Source organism: Cucumis sativus, chromosome 3 (assembly GCF_000004075.3).
Source record: "Cucumis sativus cultivar 9930 chromosome 3, Cucumber_9930_V3, whole genome shotgun sequence".
In the NCBI taxonomy this organism is placed as follows: Eukaryota; Viridiplantae; Streptophyta; class Magnoliopsida; order Cucurbitales; family Cucurbitaceae; genus Cucumis; species Cucumis sativus.
Window position 1 is genome coordinate 22,896,226 of NC_026657.2, and position 16,679 is coordinate 22,912,904.

The window sequence follows — 16,679 nt, forward strand, 5'->3', positions numbered from 1 at the left end:
AAGTATATTTATTTTAATTAAGTTTTCAGTTTTTTTTATCATGTACATACATATACATATATATGAACACACTAGAAGAAAAACTAGTTTCTATGACAGTTCAATGCAACCCAAACTAAAGAGAGGGAAGAAAAAACTGTCGTAGAATGTCAAAACACGCGTTTTTGGCGGGAAAAAACGTTGTTTTCGGATTCTACCTTTCTATGACAGTTATTTGATGTCATTAAAGTTAAAAACATTAAGTAATTGATTTATTTAAATTTATTAAAATATAACTTAATTTTATATTCCAAAAAAGACAAAACTCACACGCCCTTCTCTAAATCGTCTTCCTCTTCGACCCTCACTCCGCCGACCAGACCATCCGACAAACAACCACCGTCGATCTCTGAAAATGTCGTCGACCGTCTCCCAACGTTGTCTGTCACTGCCAATCATCGCCCACTGTCCATCTTTGGAACCAAGCGCCCGCCGTCGACGTCGGAGACATTTACTAAGGTTAGGTTTTGTTACTGTCTCTAATTCTTCTTCTTCTTTCTTCTTCCTTTCATTTCTTCCTTTCCATTTCTTTCTTTTTGTTGTTCTGTCTCTGTATTAAAACTTATTTGTTGAGAAACACTAGTTTTGATTGAATTTTTTTAAGGGTAGATTTTGCTTTACCAAAGATATGAACATCAGTCCATATTAAGCCATGGAATTCTTTGATTGTAAAATCTTCACCAAAATTTTCATAATTATTTTTGATGGCGTCATTCCAATTGTTTGTTAGTGCCGATTTCTTTGCAATCTTTAAAATTATTTTCTTTGTTTTCAAGAATTTGTGTAGGTTGGTGATGAAACATTTTGGTAGCTTACAATGTGTTTGATGAAATGCCTCAATGAAGCATTTTGGTTGATTTTTGTTCGTTCGAATTAGGAAAATCAAGGCCAAAGGAGATGTCATGGCTATGGCTGAAACCTTTTTCGCCTCTTTGCTTACTTGGAATCTGAATCCGTTCATCGTGTTTTCTCCGTCTTCTTGTATCGTTGTACACTGTCGCTTTAACGACGGTGTAATTTTTCGCTAATGCAATCCGATTTGAGAAAATATATTTTTCTTGAGTTATGCTGATCAATTACGTTTTACGACGCTTTGATCACGAGGAAATTGGAGCAGGATTGATGAAGAGGAAAAGTTTATCTTTATTTTTATGTTATGTTGATTTGTCCTTCTTGATGCTATACTTCTTAGATGTGGTTCTGAAGGAAAAGGAAAAATAATTTGTGGCTTGAAGCAGTAATTCTTCTATAATGTTTGTATCATTGTGTTCGTGTGCCCGTCTGTGTTTTTGTTTTATAAAAAATATATACTAGCTTCACTAGGCAAAATCAATACTGTACTTGTTTGTTCAAGATATTATTAGACAGAAATGGAAATTTTGAAGTCTCGAAACATAGATTACGAAATATGTCCACTCGAAATTATAATTAGATATAGCCAAAAACTTCATGTAATTAAAACTCTTGAAAATTTTTAAGAAGCTTGAAAGCGATATGTACAAGGTCGTGTGTGGTCAATGTGAGACTTGGTTCAAATCTGTTCAGTTAGTGTTATTTTGCCGTCTTAGAATTACTATGACCTTTTGATATGACTATTGTGGAAATATACTGTCAAAGGTATGCTATGGACGTCAATGTAGAGAGGGCTGAAGATGCTCTCATGCACAAAAATCTTCTCTATATGGCACATGATCCTGCTACTCGACCTGCAATTGACGTCCGTCTCGTACATGTAATGTCTATCACGAACTATTGATTATTGCGCTAGATTTTCATATTACAGAAGTAATGGAATTTGATGTTACATCTCTCGCTATCTTTGTCTCTTGTATATATTTTCTTCTTATAAAAGTGATTATCGCAATTTCATAGTTTGCTAGTTTGGCTGTCTTATCGCCAAAAGGTGTTACATTATGTCAGGATTCTAACCCACTTTCTAATAAAACACTCAACAATGGCTAAATAGAGATAGCACCCTGTGATTCTTTATTTATGTATATAGCCAAAAGATACAGCTACAATATGAAATGAAAGCAAGAACAGTAAATAACAAGAACATACCAGCATCCTTTAAAAGGGCGTTCTTAGTTTTCCTTCCTTACTAAGAGTGGCAGTTGATGTGTCGAAGGGAATGGACTATTTGCATCAAAAGAATATCATCCATAGAGATCTAAAAGCTGCAAATCTTTTGATGGATGAATATGGGGTAAGAAAAATAAAACTTTTGCATTTACTTCGTGAGTTGATCAATAAGACGTGCTTATTAACTTACCAAGTCATTTTGACACGCTCTTCTGTTTCCTATTAGTTTTAAAAGCATGCTTACTGGTATTCAAGTTGATGGCAATATTATGTATCTTCATTTCATAACCATTGATCTGCTGCTTACAGAATCATGTTGATTTCTGGATAGATCTAAAGACAATACTTCTAGTCTTTTCCATGCAATACTTTGTCTTTATTGGCCACTTTTATCTTTATGATCAATACCATATACCTGTCTAATTCTCAATGATTTATATGAATATGACCCTTTTAATGTCGATAACAGAATAATGAAAAGTACTGTACCAATCTTTGCAGCTATGCGTAATTGAGAGTGAACAGTGTAATGTAACCAATTATTGTTTTTCTTGGTCAACCCTGAATCCTTTCAACACTAAAATGTAATGTTACACGAGCATTAAAAGTACAGTCAATGTAAAACTCATCAATTTTAGGAAGTTATTTTGGGTAAAAGTAGGGTAGGTGCAAGATTGAGCCGTTAAATATTTAAAAGTTGACACATTAAAATTTTAATGCCATTGCTCTCCACTGTAGGCTCTGAAGTACTTTTTGATTCCAATGATTTTTCTTTTATACAATAAATATCTATAGGCACAATCATTATTTGATTTTGCAGAGTAGCTAATATCAATTCTAGCTAAGTTATTCCTGGGGTCGCTTTCTTAAGTGTGCTTCCTTTATCTTTTTATTTTCATTTAATTAACTTTTCATCAGTTTGTTCTCTATTCCAGACCGATATTAAACCAAAATGTTTGACAGGTTATCAAGGTAGCTGATTTTGGTGTTGCTAGAGTGCTAGCTCAATCTGGTGTGATGACTGCCGAAACTGGAACATATCGTTGGATGGCTCCGGAGGTTAGTATCATGCAAATATATACTATTCACCCTATGGACATCAGGTGCTGCGTTGGCATTCATGAAAAGTGTAGATATTAGATTTCAACCAATGTGTAATGGATCAGATTTCTATGTACCTCATATTTTCATATTTTCATGGTCATATATGGTACACGTTCAGTTTCACACAGCACTAATATGGCTTGAACATCAATCCATTCCTAGGAAGTTTTTCAGATGTGCAATAGTTGTATTAAAAATTCTGGAAAGGAACTAAGAAAGAAGAAGAAACTTGTTTCTTCATCTGGATTGTCATTGATGATTTATTGTCGTTAATATATTATAAAATCCATAAAAAACAATACTTTTTCTCCAATTTACATTATTATAAAAAAAATAATAACAATGACAAAACATTATGAAATTTGAAAAATACTTAGGTGTAATATGCTGAGATAAAATAAATACATTGGTAATATATGCAAAATGTAAAAGATATTAATGTAGGATGCAAGATAATTAATTAATACAACATATGCAACATAATTAATTAATTCAAAATGATGCAAAATAATTGATTAATGCAGGATGCAAAATAATTGATTAATGCATAATTAAACGAGGCCAAATGGATATCAAATAATAATTAATAGTTGAATGCCAAAGTAGGTTTGGCCCAATATGCAAATAAATAATATTGCGAATAAATAATCACACCAAAATAAATATCAAATAATTATAGCCACATATGCATACTGATTAATTAATACATCATGCAAATAATTAGAATGAGGGAATGAAAATGTCACATACAAGTTGCTAATTAATTAATAGGCCAAATGAAAAATGGTTGTTGCCAAAATTTAATTATATCATGCATAATTATTAACATGGATAATATATGGATAACAGTAATTATTAACAGAGTATGCCATATGGATACATGGATAAAGTAATTAACAAAAACTGTAAAATGGATGCCAATGAAGAATGAGTATTACCAAATACAAAAGGCTAATTGATTAATTATGCATAATTATTAAGGCATGCCATATGGATATAAGTAATTAACTGTAAAATGGGTGTCAATGAAGAATGAGTATCCAAATACAAATATATGATGCTAATTAATTAAAAAGAAATTAACACAGAATGGATGCCCAATAATAAAAGAAAATTAACACATAACAGAATGCTCAATATTTAAAAATTAACACAGAATGGATATACAGAATGGATACCCAACAATTAAAAATAAATTAACACATAACAGAATGCTCAATATTTAAAAATTAACACAGAATGGATATACATAATGGATACACAGAATGGATACCCAACAATTAAAAAAGAAATTAACACAGAACAGAATGTTCAATATTTAAAAATAAAAAATAAAAAATTTAATATAGAATGGAAGGTAGAATGCTCAGTATTAAGAAAGATACAAATAATAAAATTAACATGTTAAATGATGGTAAAATGATGAACACGATAGTTCATAATTAAAAGCAGTATATCAAACAAGAAGAAAAAAAAAATCATTAAACAAGAATAAGAATAAAAAAGAGGAAAAAGAAAAAAAACTTACCAGCAGGTCTGCCCTTCAATGCCAAAGGTTATTCTTTTGATCTTCTTTCACTCTTCACCTCTTTCTAAATCCTCCAGTAATAAAAAAAAAGATCCTCCCCTTTTCTTTTTTCCTCTTTCCTTTTTATAGGGCAAACTCCATTGTTTTTTTTTAGATCACGAGATGAAGTGCAGACTACAGAGAAATAGGAAGAAAGTGGGAGAGTGGGAGAAAGTGATAGAGTGGGAGAAAGTGGGAGAGTGATGACGAAGAAAAAGGGATGGTTGAGAAAAAATAGGAAGGAAATCAAACCTTTATTTTTATTTTTATTATTTATTTTTAAATGTATTTATTATTATTATTATTGTTTTTTTAAAATATAAATTTAAGATTCAAATTCAAATTCAAATTCAAATTCAAATTTAATTTCTTTTTCTTTTTCTTTTTTCTTTTATAATAAATAAATATAGGACAAAATACGGTATCTACAGTTTGCCCCCCTTTGTCCATCCTGTAAATATTTAAAGGTGGACAAAGAAATAGATAAAGTATTTGGCCGATCTTTTTTATTTTAGAGAGAGAAAAAAAAAAAAAAAAAAAAAAAAAAAAAAAACATCAACCTTAGCTCTAGGACTAGGTTTGATAAATGAGAAAGGACCTGATAGACAGGCTTCGGCCTCAGCTTCATATCTGGGCTCGATTTAACCAAATTTTTTTTAAAAAAAAACAACATCAACCTTAGCTCTAGGACTAGGTTTGATAAATGAGAAAGGACCTGATAGACAGGCTTCGGCCTCAGCTTCATATCTGGGCTCGATTTAACCAAATTTTTTTTATATAAAAAAAAAACATCAACCTTAGCTCTAGGACTAGGTTTGATAAATGAGAAAAGACCTGATAGACAGGCTTCGGCCTCAGCTTCATATCTGAGCTCGATTTAACCAAAATTTTTTTTTTAAAAAAAAAAAAACAACATCAACCTTAGCTTTAGGACTAGGTTTGATAAATGAGAAAGGACCTGATAGACAGGCTTCGGCCTCAGCTTCATATCTGGGCTCGATTTAACCAAATTTTTTTTTTATATAAAAAAAAAACATCAACCTTAGCTCTAGGACTAGGTTTTATAAAGTGGACTCATCATTCTTTTAAAACTTATTTGAAATTTAATTTAAATATATTGTGCTTTTCAAAGGAATAAATAGCTCACTACTCCATTTTACCAATACCATTAACAATTTATGAGCATTGTCGTCATAGGATAGAATAAGACATATATCACGAGAATTTTTTAAGCTGTCGAACTCGCCTCTCTTCGTATCAAAACAAATGAATCCAACTGCGATAGATTGTACTATGTTGTAAAAACATAATATTGTTTTAGTTTTGGACTTCACAAAACATGAATCCTTTAGGATGTAGACTTCCAATTACAACAACTCACAATCATAGAGAAATGTGTCTGGACTTGTAAACGCCTACATTTCTTAAGTCTTAACAAGAGAAAATCATGGCTTTTACTTGGTTTGCAAATACAATAAGTCGTACTGAATCTTTATTAATTAACAAATAGATAGAACAAATGGGCTAATGAATAATGGATGTTTACTCTACTTTGATGGCATTTAAAAAGGATGAAAGAAAGGATTGACAAATAAAGAAGTGTTTGATATATATGATAAGAAATGAAAAGATAACAACGATTCTTGGAATAGGAGTACAAAGAGAGGAGATAAGGGGAAGTTTATACAAATGGAAATAACATTCTAGGAACTAAATGTAAGTTTCCTAGAAATACCCCCGACTTCTTTCAACACTACGAAGTTTTCTATGAAAAGGGCTCACGCATAGTATCTTCGAACATAATCTGAATTCACCGGATTTTTTAACTCAACACCATCCATATTGGTTAAAAGTAAAGCTCCTCCTGAAAATGCCTTTTTTACCACGAACGGACCTTCATAATTAGGAGTCCATTTTCCTCGATGGTCCTTTAGAAATGGAAGTATCCTTTTTAACACTAAATCTCCTTCTCGAAAACTTCGAGGGTGTACCTTTTTATTGTATGCTCGCATTAGTCTTTTTTGGTAAAGTTGTCCATGACTTAATGCTGTCAAACGTTTTTCTTCAATGAAATTCAACTGCTCATAACGACCTCTTATCCATTCAGCTTCATCTAACTTAGCTTCCATGAGAACTCTCAATGAAGGTATCTCAACTTCTAAAGGTAGGACAGCTTCCATACCATAAACCAAAGAAAATGGTGTTGCCCCTGTTGAAGTACGAACTGATGTGCGATATCCATGCAATGCAAACGGTAGTATTTCATGCCAATCTTTGTATGTTGTTGTCATCTTCTCAATAATTCTTTTAATATTTTTGTTGGCTGCTTCAACTGCCCCATTCATCTTGGGGCGATATGGAGTCGAATTTCTGTGATTGATCTTGAATTTCTCACAAAGTTCGTCCATCATTTTGTTATTAAGGTTCTTGGCATTATCTGTAATAATACCCTCTGGTAGACCATAACGACAGATCAACTCTTTTATAATTGAGTACCACTCCTCTTGTAACATTGCAGTAAGATGCCGCCTCTATCCATTTAGTGAAGTAATCAATGGCTACAAGAATAAAACGATGACCATTTGAGGCTTTAGGATCAATGGGTCCAATAACATCAATTCCCCACAAAGAAAATGGCCATGGTGCTGACAAGACATGCAATGGAGATGCTGCTGCATGAATCCTATCCATATAAATTTGACACTTTTTACATTCTCTTGCATATTTTATGCAGTCTGATTCCATCGTTGTCCAATAATAACCAGATCTAAGTATTTGTCTGGCCATAGTATGTCCGTTAGCATGTGTTCCACATATTCCTTCATGAATTTCTATCATAATTTGTTTTGCTTCTTCCACATCAACACACCGAAGGAGTACCATATCATGGTTTCTTTTATAAAGAACTTCACCACTTAAGAAAAAGTTCATGGCCAACCTTCTTATTGTGCGTTTGTCATTCTTTGAAGCTCCATATGGATATTCTCTACACTTTATGTATTGCTTGATATCAAAATACCATGGCTTGTTGTCATTTTCAATATTCATGCAATATGCCGGCGCATCTCTTTTCGTAATTTGGATTGGATAAAGCTCATACTCAAGATTAAGATTAAACATGACTGCCAGGGTGGCTAATGCATCTGCCATTCGATTGTCTTCCCTATGAACATGGTCAAATGAAATTTTCTCAAAATTTTGAGATAATTTTGCAATGTATTGGCTATAAGGAACCAATTTAGCATCTCTTGTTTCCCATTCTTCCTTGACTTGATGTATTACTAGCATTGAGTCACCCAAAACTTTCAACTTTTTAACACTCATGTCGATTGCTGCTTGAAGTCCCATAATACAAGCTTCATATTCAGCGATATTGTGAGTGCATTCAAAACATAACTTAGCTGTTAGGGGAAATACCTTTCCTTTTGGGGAAATTAGTACAACTCCAATCCCATGTCCCAACTCATTTGAGGCACCATCAAAAAGCATAATCCAAGTCTCATGATCCGTAGCATCATTTTCAACTAAAAATATGTTTTCATCAGGAAAATCAACGCTCATTGGCTCGTAATCTGCTACTGGTTGGGCAGCTAAATGATCAGCAAGCGCACTTCCCTTTATTGCTTTTTTAGTAACATAAACAATATCATACTCTGACAACAAAACTTGCCACTTTGCAATTCTACCAGATAATGACGGTTTCTCAAAAATGTATTTTATTGGATCCATTTTTGAAATAAGCCATGTCGTATGATATAACATATATTGCCTCAAACGGTGAGCGGTCCATACCAAAGCACAACAAGTTCGCTCTAACATTGAGTATTTCGACTCATAATCGGTGAATTTTTTGCTTAAATAATAAATAGCATGCTCTTTCTTTCCTGATAAGTCATGTTGTCCTAGAACACCACCCATAGAACCTTCTAAAACCGTCAAGTATAGGATTAACGGCCGTCCTGGAGCTGGAGGTATCAATACAGGTGGGCTTTGTAGATATTGCTTAATTTTGTTGAAAGCTTCTTCACAATCCTCATTCCATTTTCCTGGATTATTTTTACGTAAAAGCTTGAAGATTGGTTCGCAAGTTGGGGTCAAATGTGAGATAAATCTGGATATGTAATTCAGTCTTCCAAGAAAGGCTCGAACTTCTTTTTCCGTTTCAGGGGATGGCATGTCCATGATAGCCTTCACTTTATCTGGGTCTACTTTGATCCCTTCTTCACTGACAATGAATCCCAACAGTTTTCCCGAGGTTGCCCCAAATGTACATTTGGATGGATTTAATTTCAATTGATACTTTCTCAACCGATCGAATAATTTTTGAAGTATAGTTGTATGATCTTCATTTGCCTTGGATTTTGCAATCATATCATCAACATACACCTCTATTTCCTTATGCATCATATCATGAAAAAGTGTAACCATTGCTCGCTGATATGTTGCCCCGGCATTTTTCAAACCAAAAGGCATTACTTTGTAGCAAAATGTTCCCCAAAGGGTAATGAATGTTGTTTTTTCTCTATCTTCTTCAGCCATTTTGATTTGATTATATCCTGAGAAACCATCCATGAAGGAGAAAGTTGAATATCCTGCAGTGTTATCCACCAACATGTCGATGTGAGGTAAAGGGAAGTTATCTTTTGGACTAGCTCGATTTAAATCTCTATAGTCCACACACATTCTCACTTTTCCGTCTTTTTTAGGTACTGGAACAATATTTGCCACCCATTCAGGATATTTGGAGACTATGAGGAATCCTGCTTCAATTTGTTTTTGTACTTCCTCTTTTTTTAATCAATATATCAGGCTTCATTTTACGTAGCTTTTGTCTTACTGGATTGCATTCTGGCTTCAAAGGAACACGATGTACTACAATATCCGTATTTAACCCCGGCATATCCTGATAACTCCAAGCAAAAATATCTGAGTACTCACGTAACAAATTGATTATTTTTTTTCGAGTTTCACTGGTCATTGATGTGCCAATTTTTACCTCTTTTGATTCCTCCTGAGAACCCAAATTGATTACTTCAACTAGCTCTTGGTGAGGACCTAAGACCTTATCTTCTTCTTCTACTAATCTTAACAGTTCTGAGGATATTCTCCCAGCATTTTCATCGTCACTCTCTTTGTCAGATTCCATAGTGTATATTAAGGTATCAAGGGTAGAACTGGAATTACTAACATCTTCGTTCTTATGAATGTTGTCTATGAAAAAGTTTGGACTTTTGTGTTTAATTTGCAAGATGCAAGAAAGAAAGCAGAGAGAAGAAGAAATTAGAAAGAATGAAAGGAAAATGCGAAAATTTCATTAAATAACAAGAAAGAGGAAAAAAAAAAAGTACATTCCATTTTGTAAAGCAAACAAAATACTGTGGCCTTAAGTAGAACCAACTAGAAAATTAAAACAAATAAAAGTTTAATCATTACTCTTGAAAATCTCCAGAAAATGTAGGTAGGTCTACAACATCCCAATTGTTAAGCTCAAAATTAGGTGGACATGCATAAACTGTTTCATCTTCAAATGATGCTTCTTGTGCCACTGCTGCAATTGATAAACTCTCCATCTTTGTTAACAAACAATGTTTTGAATCAGAGTCACGTGATGAGTAACTTATACCAGCACTCTTGAAAGTATCATATAATGCTGGTATAAATTTTAGACTTGGATCAAACACCATCATCCCTTGCTTTTCCAAACACCTTTTCTTCTTTTCTTTTTGAAGCCTAATTTTATCATATACGTTTGGCATATAACCCAAACCAAATCTCCCTTCATTGCTTGGTGTATTTAGAAGTGTTTCCAAGCTTTGATTCAAACCATATCCTCCACTTCTCATCATCCTTTTTGTCGTAACTTTAGGCATGTGTGACTTTATTACTTCACCTGCAGTTGCTTCCATCATAGTTGCATGAGCAATTTCAAAAGAGCGAAAAGAACACTCTAAAGCTTCTTCTGTTGCCTCCACATATGGGGTTGATATCGGTTTTGTTATCAGAAAATCTTCCTCTCCCATTAAACAAATCATCTTACTCCCAACAATAAATTTCAATTTTTGATGCAATGTAGATGGCACCACTCCTGCAGAGTGAATCCAAGGACGACCTAACAAAAAGCTGTAAGTAGGTGTTATCTCCATTACTTGAAAGACTATATTGAAAGTACATGGGCCAATTTTTGATTGGTAATTCAATGTCACCAATTACTTCTCTTCGTGATCCATCAAAAGCTCTCACTACCATAGTACTTGATTTGATGTATGACATGTCCACTGGGAGCTTTAATAGTGTAGATTTAGGCATTATATTAAGAGCTGAACCGTTATCCACTAAAACTCTTGCTATAACATAATCCTTGTACTTCACTTGAATATGCAGTGCTTTTATATGGCCTAAACCTTCAGGGGGAATTTCATCATCCGTGAAGACTATAGAATTTGAAGACGTAATGTTTCCAATAATTCTGCTGAACTTTTCCACTGAAATGTCATGTCCAACATGTGCCTTATTCAAAATATCTAGTAGCACTTTGCGATGAGGCTCTGAATTTAAAAACAAAGATAATAAAGAAATTCGAGCTGGAGTATTATGCATTTGCTCTATGATCTTATACTCACTTTGTTTTACTATTTTCAAGAATTCGTTTGCTGCCTCATCTGTAACAGACATCTCTACATCATGCTCTTTGTCATGTTCATTCACATTTCTTTTCTCACTTTTCCTCCCTTGCCCCAATGTTAAACTACTTGAAGGAGCTGTTAAATTATCTGGTTTATAACATCTTCCACTTCGAGTTATCCCGCTGATTCCTGTAATATTATCAACTGAAGGACCTGTAATGACTTGGCAATCATACCGCCATGGCACCGCTTTCAAATCCTTAAATTTGAAAGGACTCGGTACTTCGACAATGAGTTGTTTAGGATTGCAAGAACTTGATTTATTACGATTTTCTTGATAAAAGACTGTCAAAGGCCTTGGTAAAAAGGGATTTTCCTTTTTTGCAACTTCACCCATTAATGTACATATTTTATTGTCTTTCATCTCATCTTTTCCTTGTCCTTCGTATACTGTGAGTATCTTCGAATCCATAAATTGTTGTACTTTAGATCTAAATGTACAACATCGTTGGATAGGGTGGCCTGCAACTCCTTGATGGAATATACAACGTTTGCCTTCATCGTATCCTTCGTATCTTATATTGGGGTCTAAATACTCCAAACTAACATATCCTGCTTCAAAAAGACCTTCAAAAAGTGTTTCCATAGGCATCTTTATCTCATGAACTTCATTTTTACACTTTCCAACAAAACAATCTATCGCATTCACTTTTGAATTTTCATGATTAGGAAGTGGATTGTTGTTGACATCCGGCTTCTCACCAGCTTTTTTGAAGCTCAACCATCCAGCATTAATTAAAGATTGCACCTTCCTTTTCAAAGCTAAACAATTTTCAGTTGAGTGTCCCACTCCTCCGGCATGATAATCACATCGAGCATTTGGATCATACCATTTTGGATAAGGAGGTTGTATAGGATTTATTGGGATAGGAGCTAACTGTCGATTATGAACTAGCTGAGGTAAAAGCTCTGTATATGTCATAGGAATTGGGTCAAATCGAAATGTTTCTGAGTTGGTCTTGCTACCCTGACCTTGTACAAACGGTCGAGAAAAGTTTGAATTTACAAGTTTTGGGGCTCCAGAGGGAGAGTGGGTTGGTACATAGTTGTTATAAGGGATATGAGTAACATTGCTTATATATGAAGGAAAACTTTGGTCATGTTTTCTTTGGCCAAAAGTTGATTTGTGGTTCCCTAAATTAGGAAAACCAATTGCATGAACCTCACCTTCTTTCTTCTTAGGTGTTGCTCCTTTCTTTAATCCACCATACTCAGCTGAAGTCTCTATTAACCTCCCATGTTTTATCCCATATTCAATTCTTTCACCAATAACAATAATGTCAGAAAAATTGGTTGTAGCATTACCAATCATTCGATCATAGAACGGCGCCCGCAAAGTATTCATAAACATAAATGTCATTTCTTTGTCTGTTAATGGTGGTTGAACATCTGCGGCTATATCTCTCCATCGTTGAGCATATTCTTTAAAGCTTTCTGAACTTTTCTTCTCCATCCGTTGTAAGTCTAAACGATCTGGAGCCATATCAATATTATGTTTGTATTGCTTTAGAAATGCATCAGCTAAATCCTTCCAAACATGAATGTGTGCATTATCTAATTGAATATATCATCGAGTAGCTGGACCAGTCAAACTGTCCTGAAAGCAATGGATCAACAATTTATCATTACCAATATGCGCTGCCATCTTTCTACAATACATTATAAGATGACTCCTTGGACATGATGATCCATCATATTTGTCAAATTCTGGAACTTTAAACTTTGTTGGAATGATCAAACCCGGTACTAAACACAACTGTGTTGCATCTATATTTCCATAAACATCAGTCCCTTCAATTGCTCGCAATCTTTCTTCCAAAACATCTAGTTTTTGCTTAGCCGGAGTGTTTTCATTTTGCCCCATGTCTTGAATTTTAGCCTGAGCTTCCAATTGTTCTATGTCTGGGACAGGAGGTGGAACATCAAAAAGTGGATTTATAGCAACATAGTGTTGAGCAGTTTGAGACTGTGTAGCGTTCATGTGGCGTGGCGTAAATCCTGGGGGATAAATGGGATCATCGGTGTCTTGAACTAGATTGCTTGATTGTGCTGTTTCTATGACGACTTTTCCTTTTCCTATTGAAAGCAATTCCAGTATTTTTGAAACTTGTTTCCCAAGACTATTAATATCTTGTCTCATTTTATCCATGTCTTTATCTTGTTCTTCCATGATTCGACTTTTATGCATCGTATTGTAAGGATGATGAATTGGAGTAGGGTGAGCTATGTTTTACTTTGATTATTTTGAAAACTTTGAAGACTAAAGAGAAAGGGAAGAAAGAGAAAGAAAAAATTAAAGATTAAAAATTAAAAATTAAAAATCAAAAATCAAAAATAAAAAAGAAAGAAAAAACATGAAAAGAAAAGAAACAAGAATTTTATGTACTTTAGCTTAATTGTTTTTTAATATTTAGTTAATTTTAGAAAATATAAAGGTTTTCATGTACCTATACAATGTAAACATTACTTTCTTTAAAGTATGCATGAAGCCAAATGACCCAATTTCTAGGGAACTAAGATAAATAAAATTTAAATATCAAACTCAAAATAATAATAATATAGAAAATACTATTATTGAATTTTTTTTTTAAATGAAATATGTATTATTTAAAATTTTAGGAAAATGTGAAACTTTATTAAAATAAATAAGTAAAAATAATTTGAATAGTTGACTTTTGGATAAAATATGTCAAAAAGAAAATGACATGGTGTTGGTATCATCTAAACACTTATAAGTTAAAAGGCCCTCAAACTTTCTAATGTTATTTAAGAAATAACAAAAGAATTAATCTGAGCGAGGATTTTTCATGTGCCTACACGAGAGTCGAAACCCTTCGAAAGTCAACACTACTCCATCCTCAATTCTAGTCCTATAAGGTTGTGGCCCGGGTAGAGGGCTTGTGAGTGTGTGTAAATGCATGCTGGCATAAAAAAAATGTATCAATAACATAGTACAGAATATTACATATGAATCAATAAAAAAACAAATAATTAAGTGAACCAACATATTATAATATAATAAGAATAAAAGATAAGAATGTGCTGGCTTGACTCTCTTACACATTGCAATGTCCCCAGTGGAGTCGCCAAGCTGTCGCGACGTGATCGCTACGCGGAGCGGCCGACCTCCCCGTTTATTTTATTTTAATAAATAATTTTGGAGTCGCCACCAATCATATTAAGGTGTGATTGGTCACCCAAAAAAAAGAAAGAAAAAAAATGGTCTGCTCAGAGATTTAAGTTCGGGAGTCAGTTATGTGTAGGGAAGGTGTTAGCACCCTACAACACCCAAAAAAATGGTTATCCAATTTTATCTTTTAAATTAAATTATAAAGATTCACAAAATAAAATTTTTATTTAGGTTTTGTTTAAATGTCCCATGTTTATCAATTCATATCGAAGAAAGTAAAACCTAAGCATGAATTGATGATTATGAGTGGCATAGGAGCCATTAGAAAAATTAAGTTTATTTTTGTTTTAAAATATTTTTATTCACCTTAAGAATATTAAGATACCAACACTTGATATTTTAATCTCTATCATAGGTGTTTAATGAAAAATTTCATATATCTAGAATTAATAAATTCATAGAAAATACTACTCAGTCTCATTTAAAAATATGAAATGTGTTAATTTAAAAAAAATAATCTATTAATTAAATTTCAAACGGAAAAATTTCATGTATTTATGGATTTTAAATTATAAAATCCATAAAATAAACAATACTATTTAACATTATTATAAAAAAAATAATAATAATGACAAAACATTATGAAATTTGAAAAATACTTAGGTGTAATATGCTGAGATAAAATAAATACATTGGTAATATATGCAAAATGTAAAAGATATTAATGTAGGATGCAAGATAATTAATTAATACAACATATGCAACATAATTAATTAATTCAAAATGATGCAAAATAATTGATTAATGCAGGATGCAAAATAATTGATTAATGCATAATTAAACGAGGCCAAATGGATATCAAATAATAATTAATAGTTGAATGCCAAAGTAGGTTTGGCCCAATATGCAAATAAATAATATTGCGAATAAATAATCACACCAAAATAAATATCAAATAATTATAGCCACATATGCATACTGATTAATTAATACATCATGCAAATAATTAGAATGAGGGAATGAAAATGTCACATACAAGTTGCTAATTAATTAATAGGCCAAATGAAAAATGGTTGTTGCCAAAATTTAATTATATCATGCATAATTATTAACATGGATAATATATGGATAACAGTAATTATTAACAGAGTATGCCATATGGATACATGGATAAAGTAATTAACAAAAACTGTAAAATGGATGCCAATGAAGAATGAGTATTACCAAATACAAAAGGCTAATTGATTAATTATGCATAATTATTAAGGCATGCCATATGGATATAAGTAATTAACTGTAAAATGGGTGTCAATGAAGAATGAGTATCCAAATACAAATATATGATGCTAATTAATTAAAAAGAAATTAACACAGAATGGATGCCCAATAATAAAAGAAAATTAACACATAACAGAATGCTCAATATTTAAAAATTAACACAGAATGGATATACAGAATGGATACCCAACAATTAAAAATAAATTAACACATAACAGAATGCTCAATATTTAAAAATTAACACAGAATGGATATACATAATGGATACACAGAATGGATACCCAACAATTAAAAAAGAAATTAACACAGAACAGAATGTTCAATATTTAAAAATAAAAAATAAAAAATTTAATATAGAATGGAAGGTAGAATGCTCAGTATTAAGAAAGATACAAATAATAAAATTAACATGTTAAATGATGGTAAAATGATGAACACGATAGTTCATAATTAAAAGCAGTATATCAAACAAGAAGAAAAAAAAAAATCATTAAACAAGAATAAGAATAAAAAAGAGGAAAAAGAAAAAAAACTTACCAGCAGGTCTGCCCTTCAATGCCAAAGGTTATTCTTTTGATCTTCTTTCACTCTTCACCTCTTTCTAAATCCTCCAGTAATAAAAAAAAAGATCCTCCCCTTTTCTTTTTTCCTCTTTCCTTTTTATAGGGCAAACTCCATTGTTTTTTTTTAGATCACGAGATGAAGTGCAGACGACTACAGAGAAATAGGAAGAAAGTGGGAGAGTGGGAGAAAGTGATAGAGTGGGAGAAAGTGGGAGAGTGATGACGAAGAAAAA

General features: G+C 32.7%; 1 protein-coding gene and 1 long non-coding RNA gene across 2 annotated transcripts; one reads left to right on the plus strand and one right to left on the minus strand.

The window, feature by feature from the left end:
* The first annotated feature begins 316 nt into the window (after positions 1–316).
* LOC116402857 lies at positions 317–3,359 on the plus strand. The gene is made up of 3 exons (XR_004215524.1): positions 317–498; positions 816–2,245; positions 3,085–3,359. It is a non-coding gene; the product is annotated as an uncharacterized LOC116402857 (long non-coding RNA).
* Positions 3,360–6,570: 3,211 nt separating this feature from the next.
* LOC116402452 lies at positions 6,571–13,645 on the minus strand. The gene is given in 5 exon segments (XM_031881701.1): positions 6,571–7,276; positions 7,278–9,584; positions 9,586–10,055; positions 10,261–10,974; positions 10,976–13,645. Coding segments are annotated over 5 exon segments (6,867 nt in total).
* Between the last annotated feature and the right edge of the window lie 3,034 nt (positions 13,646–16,679).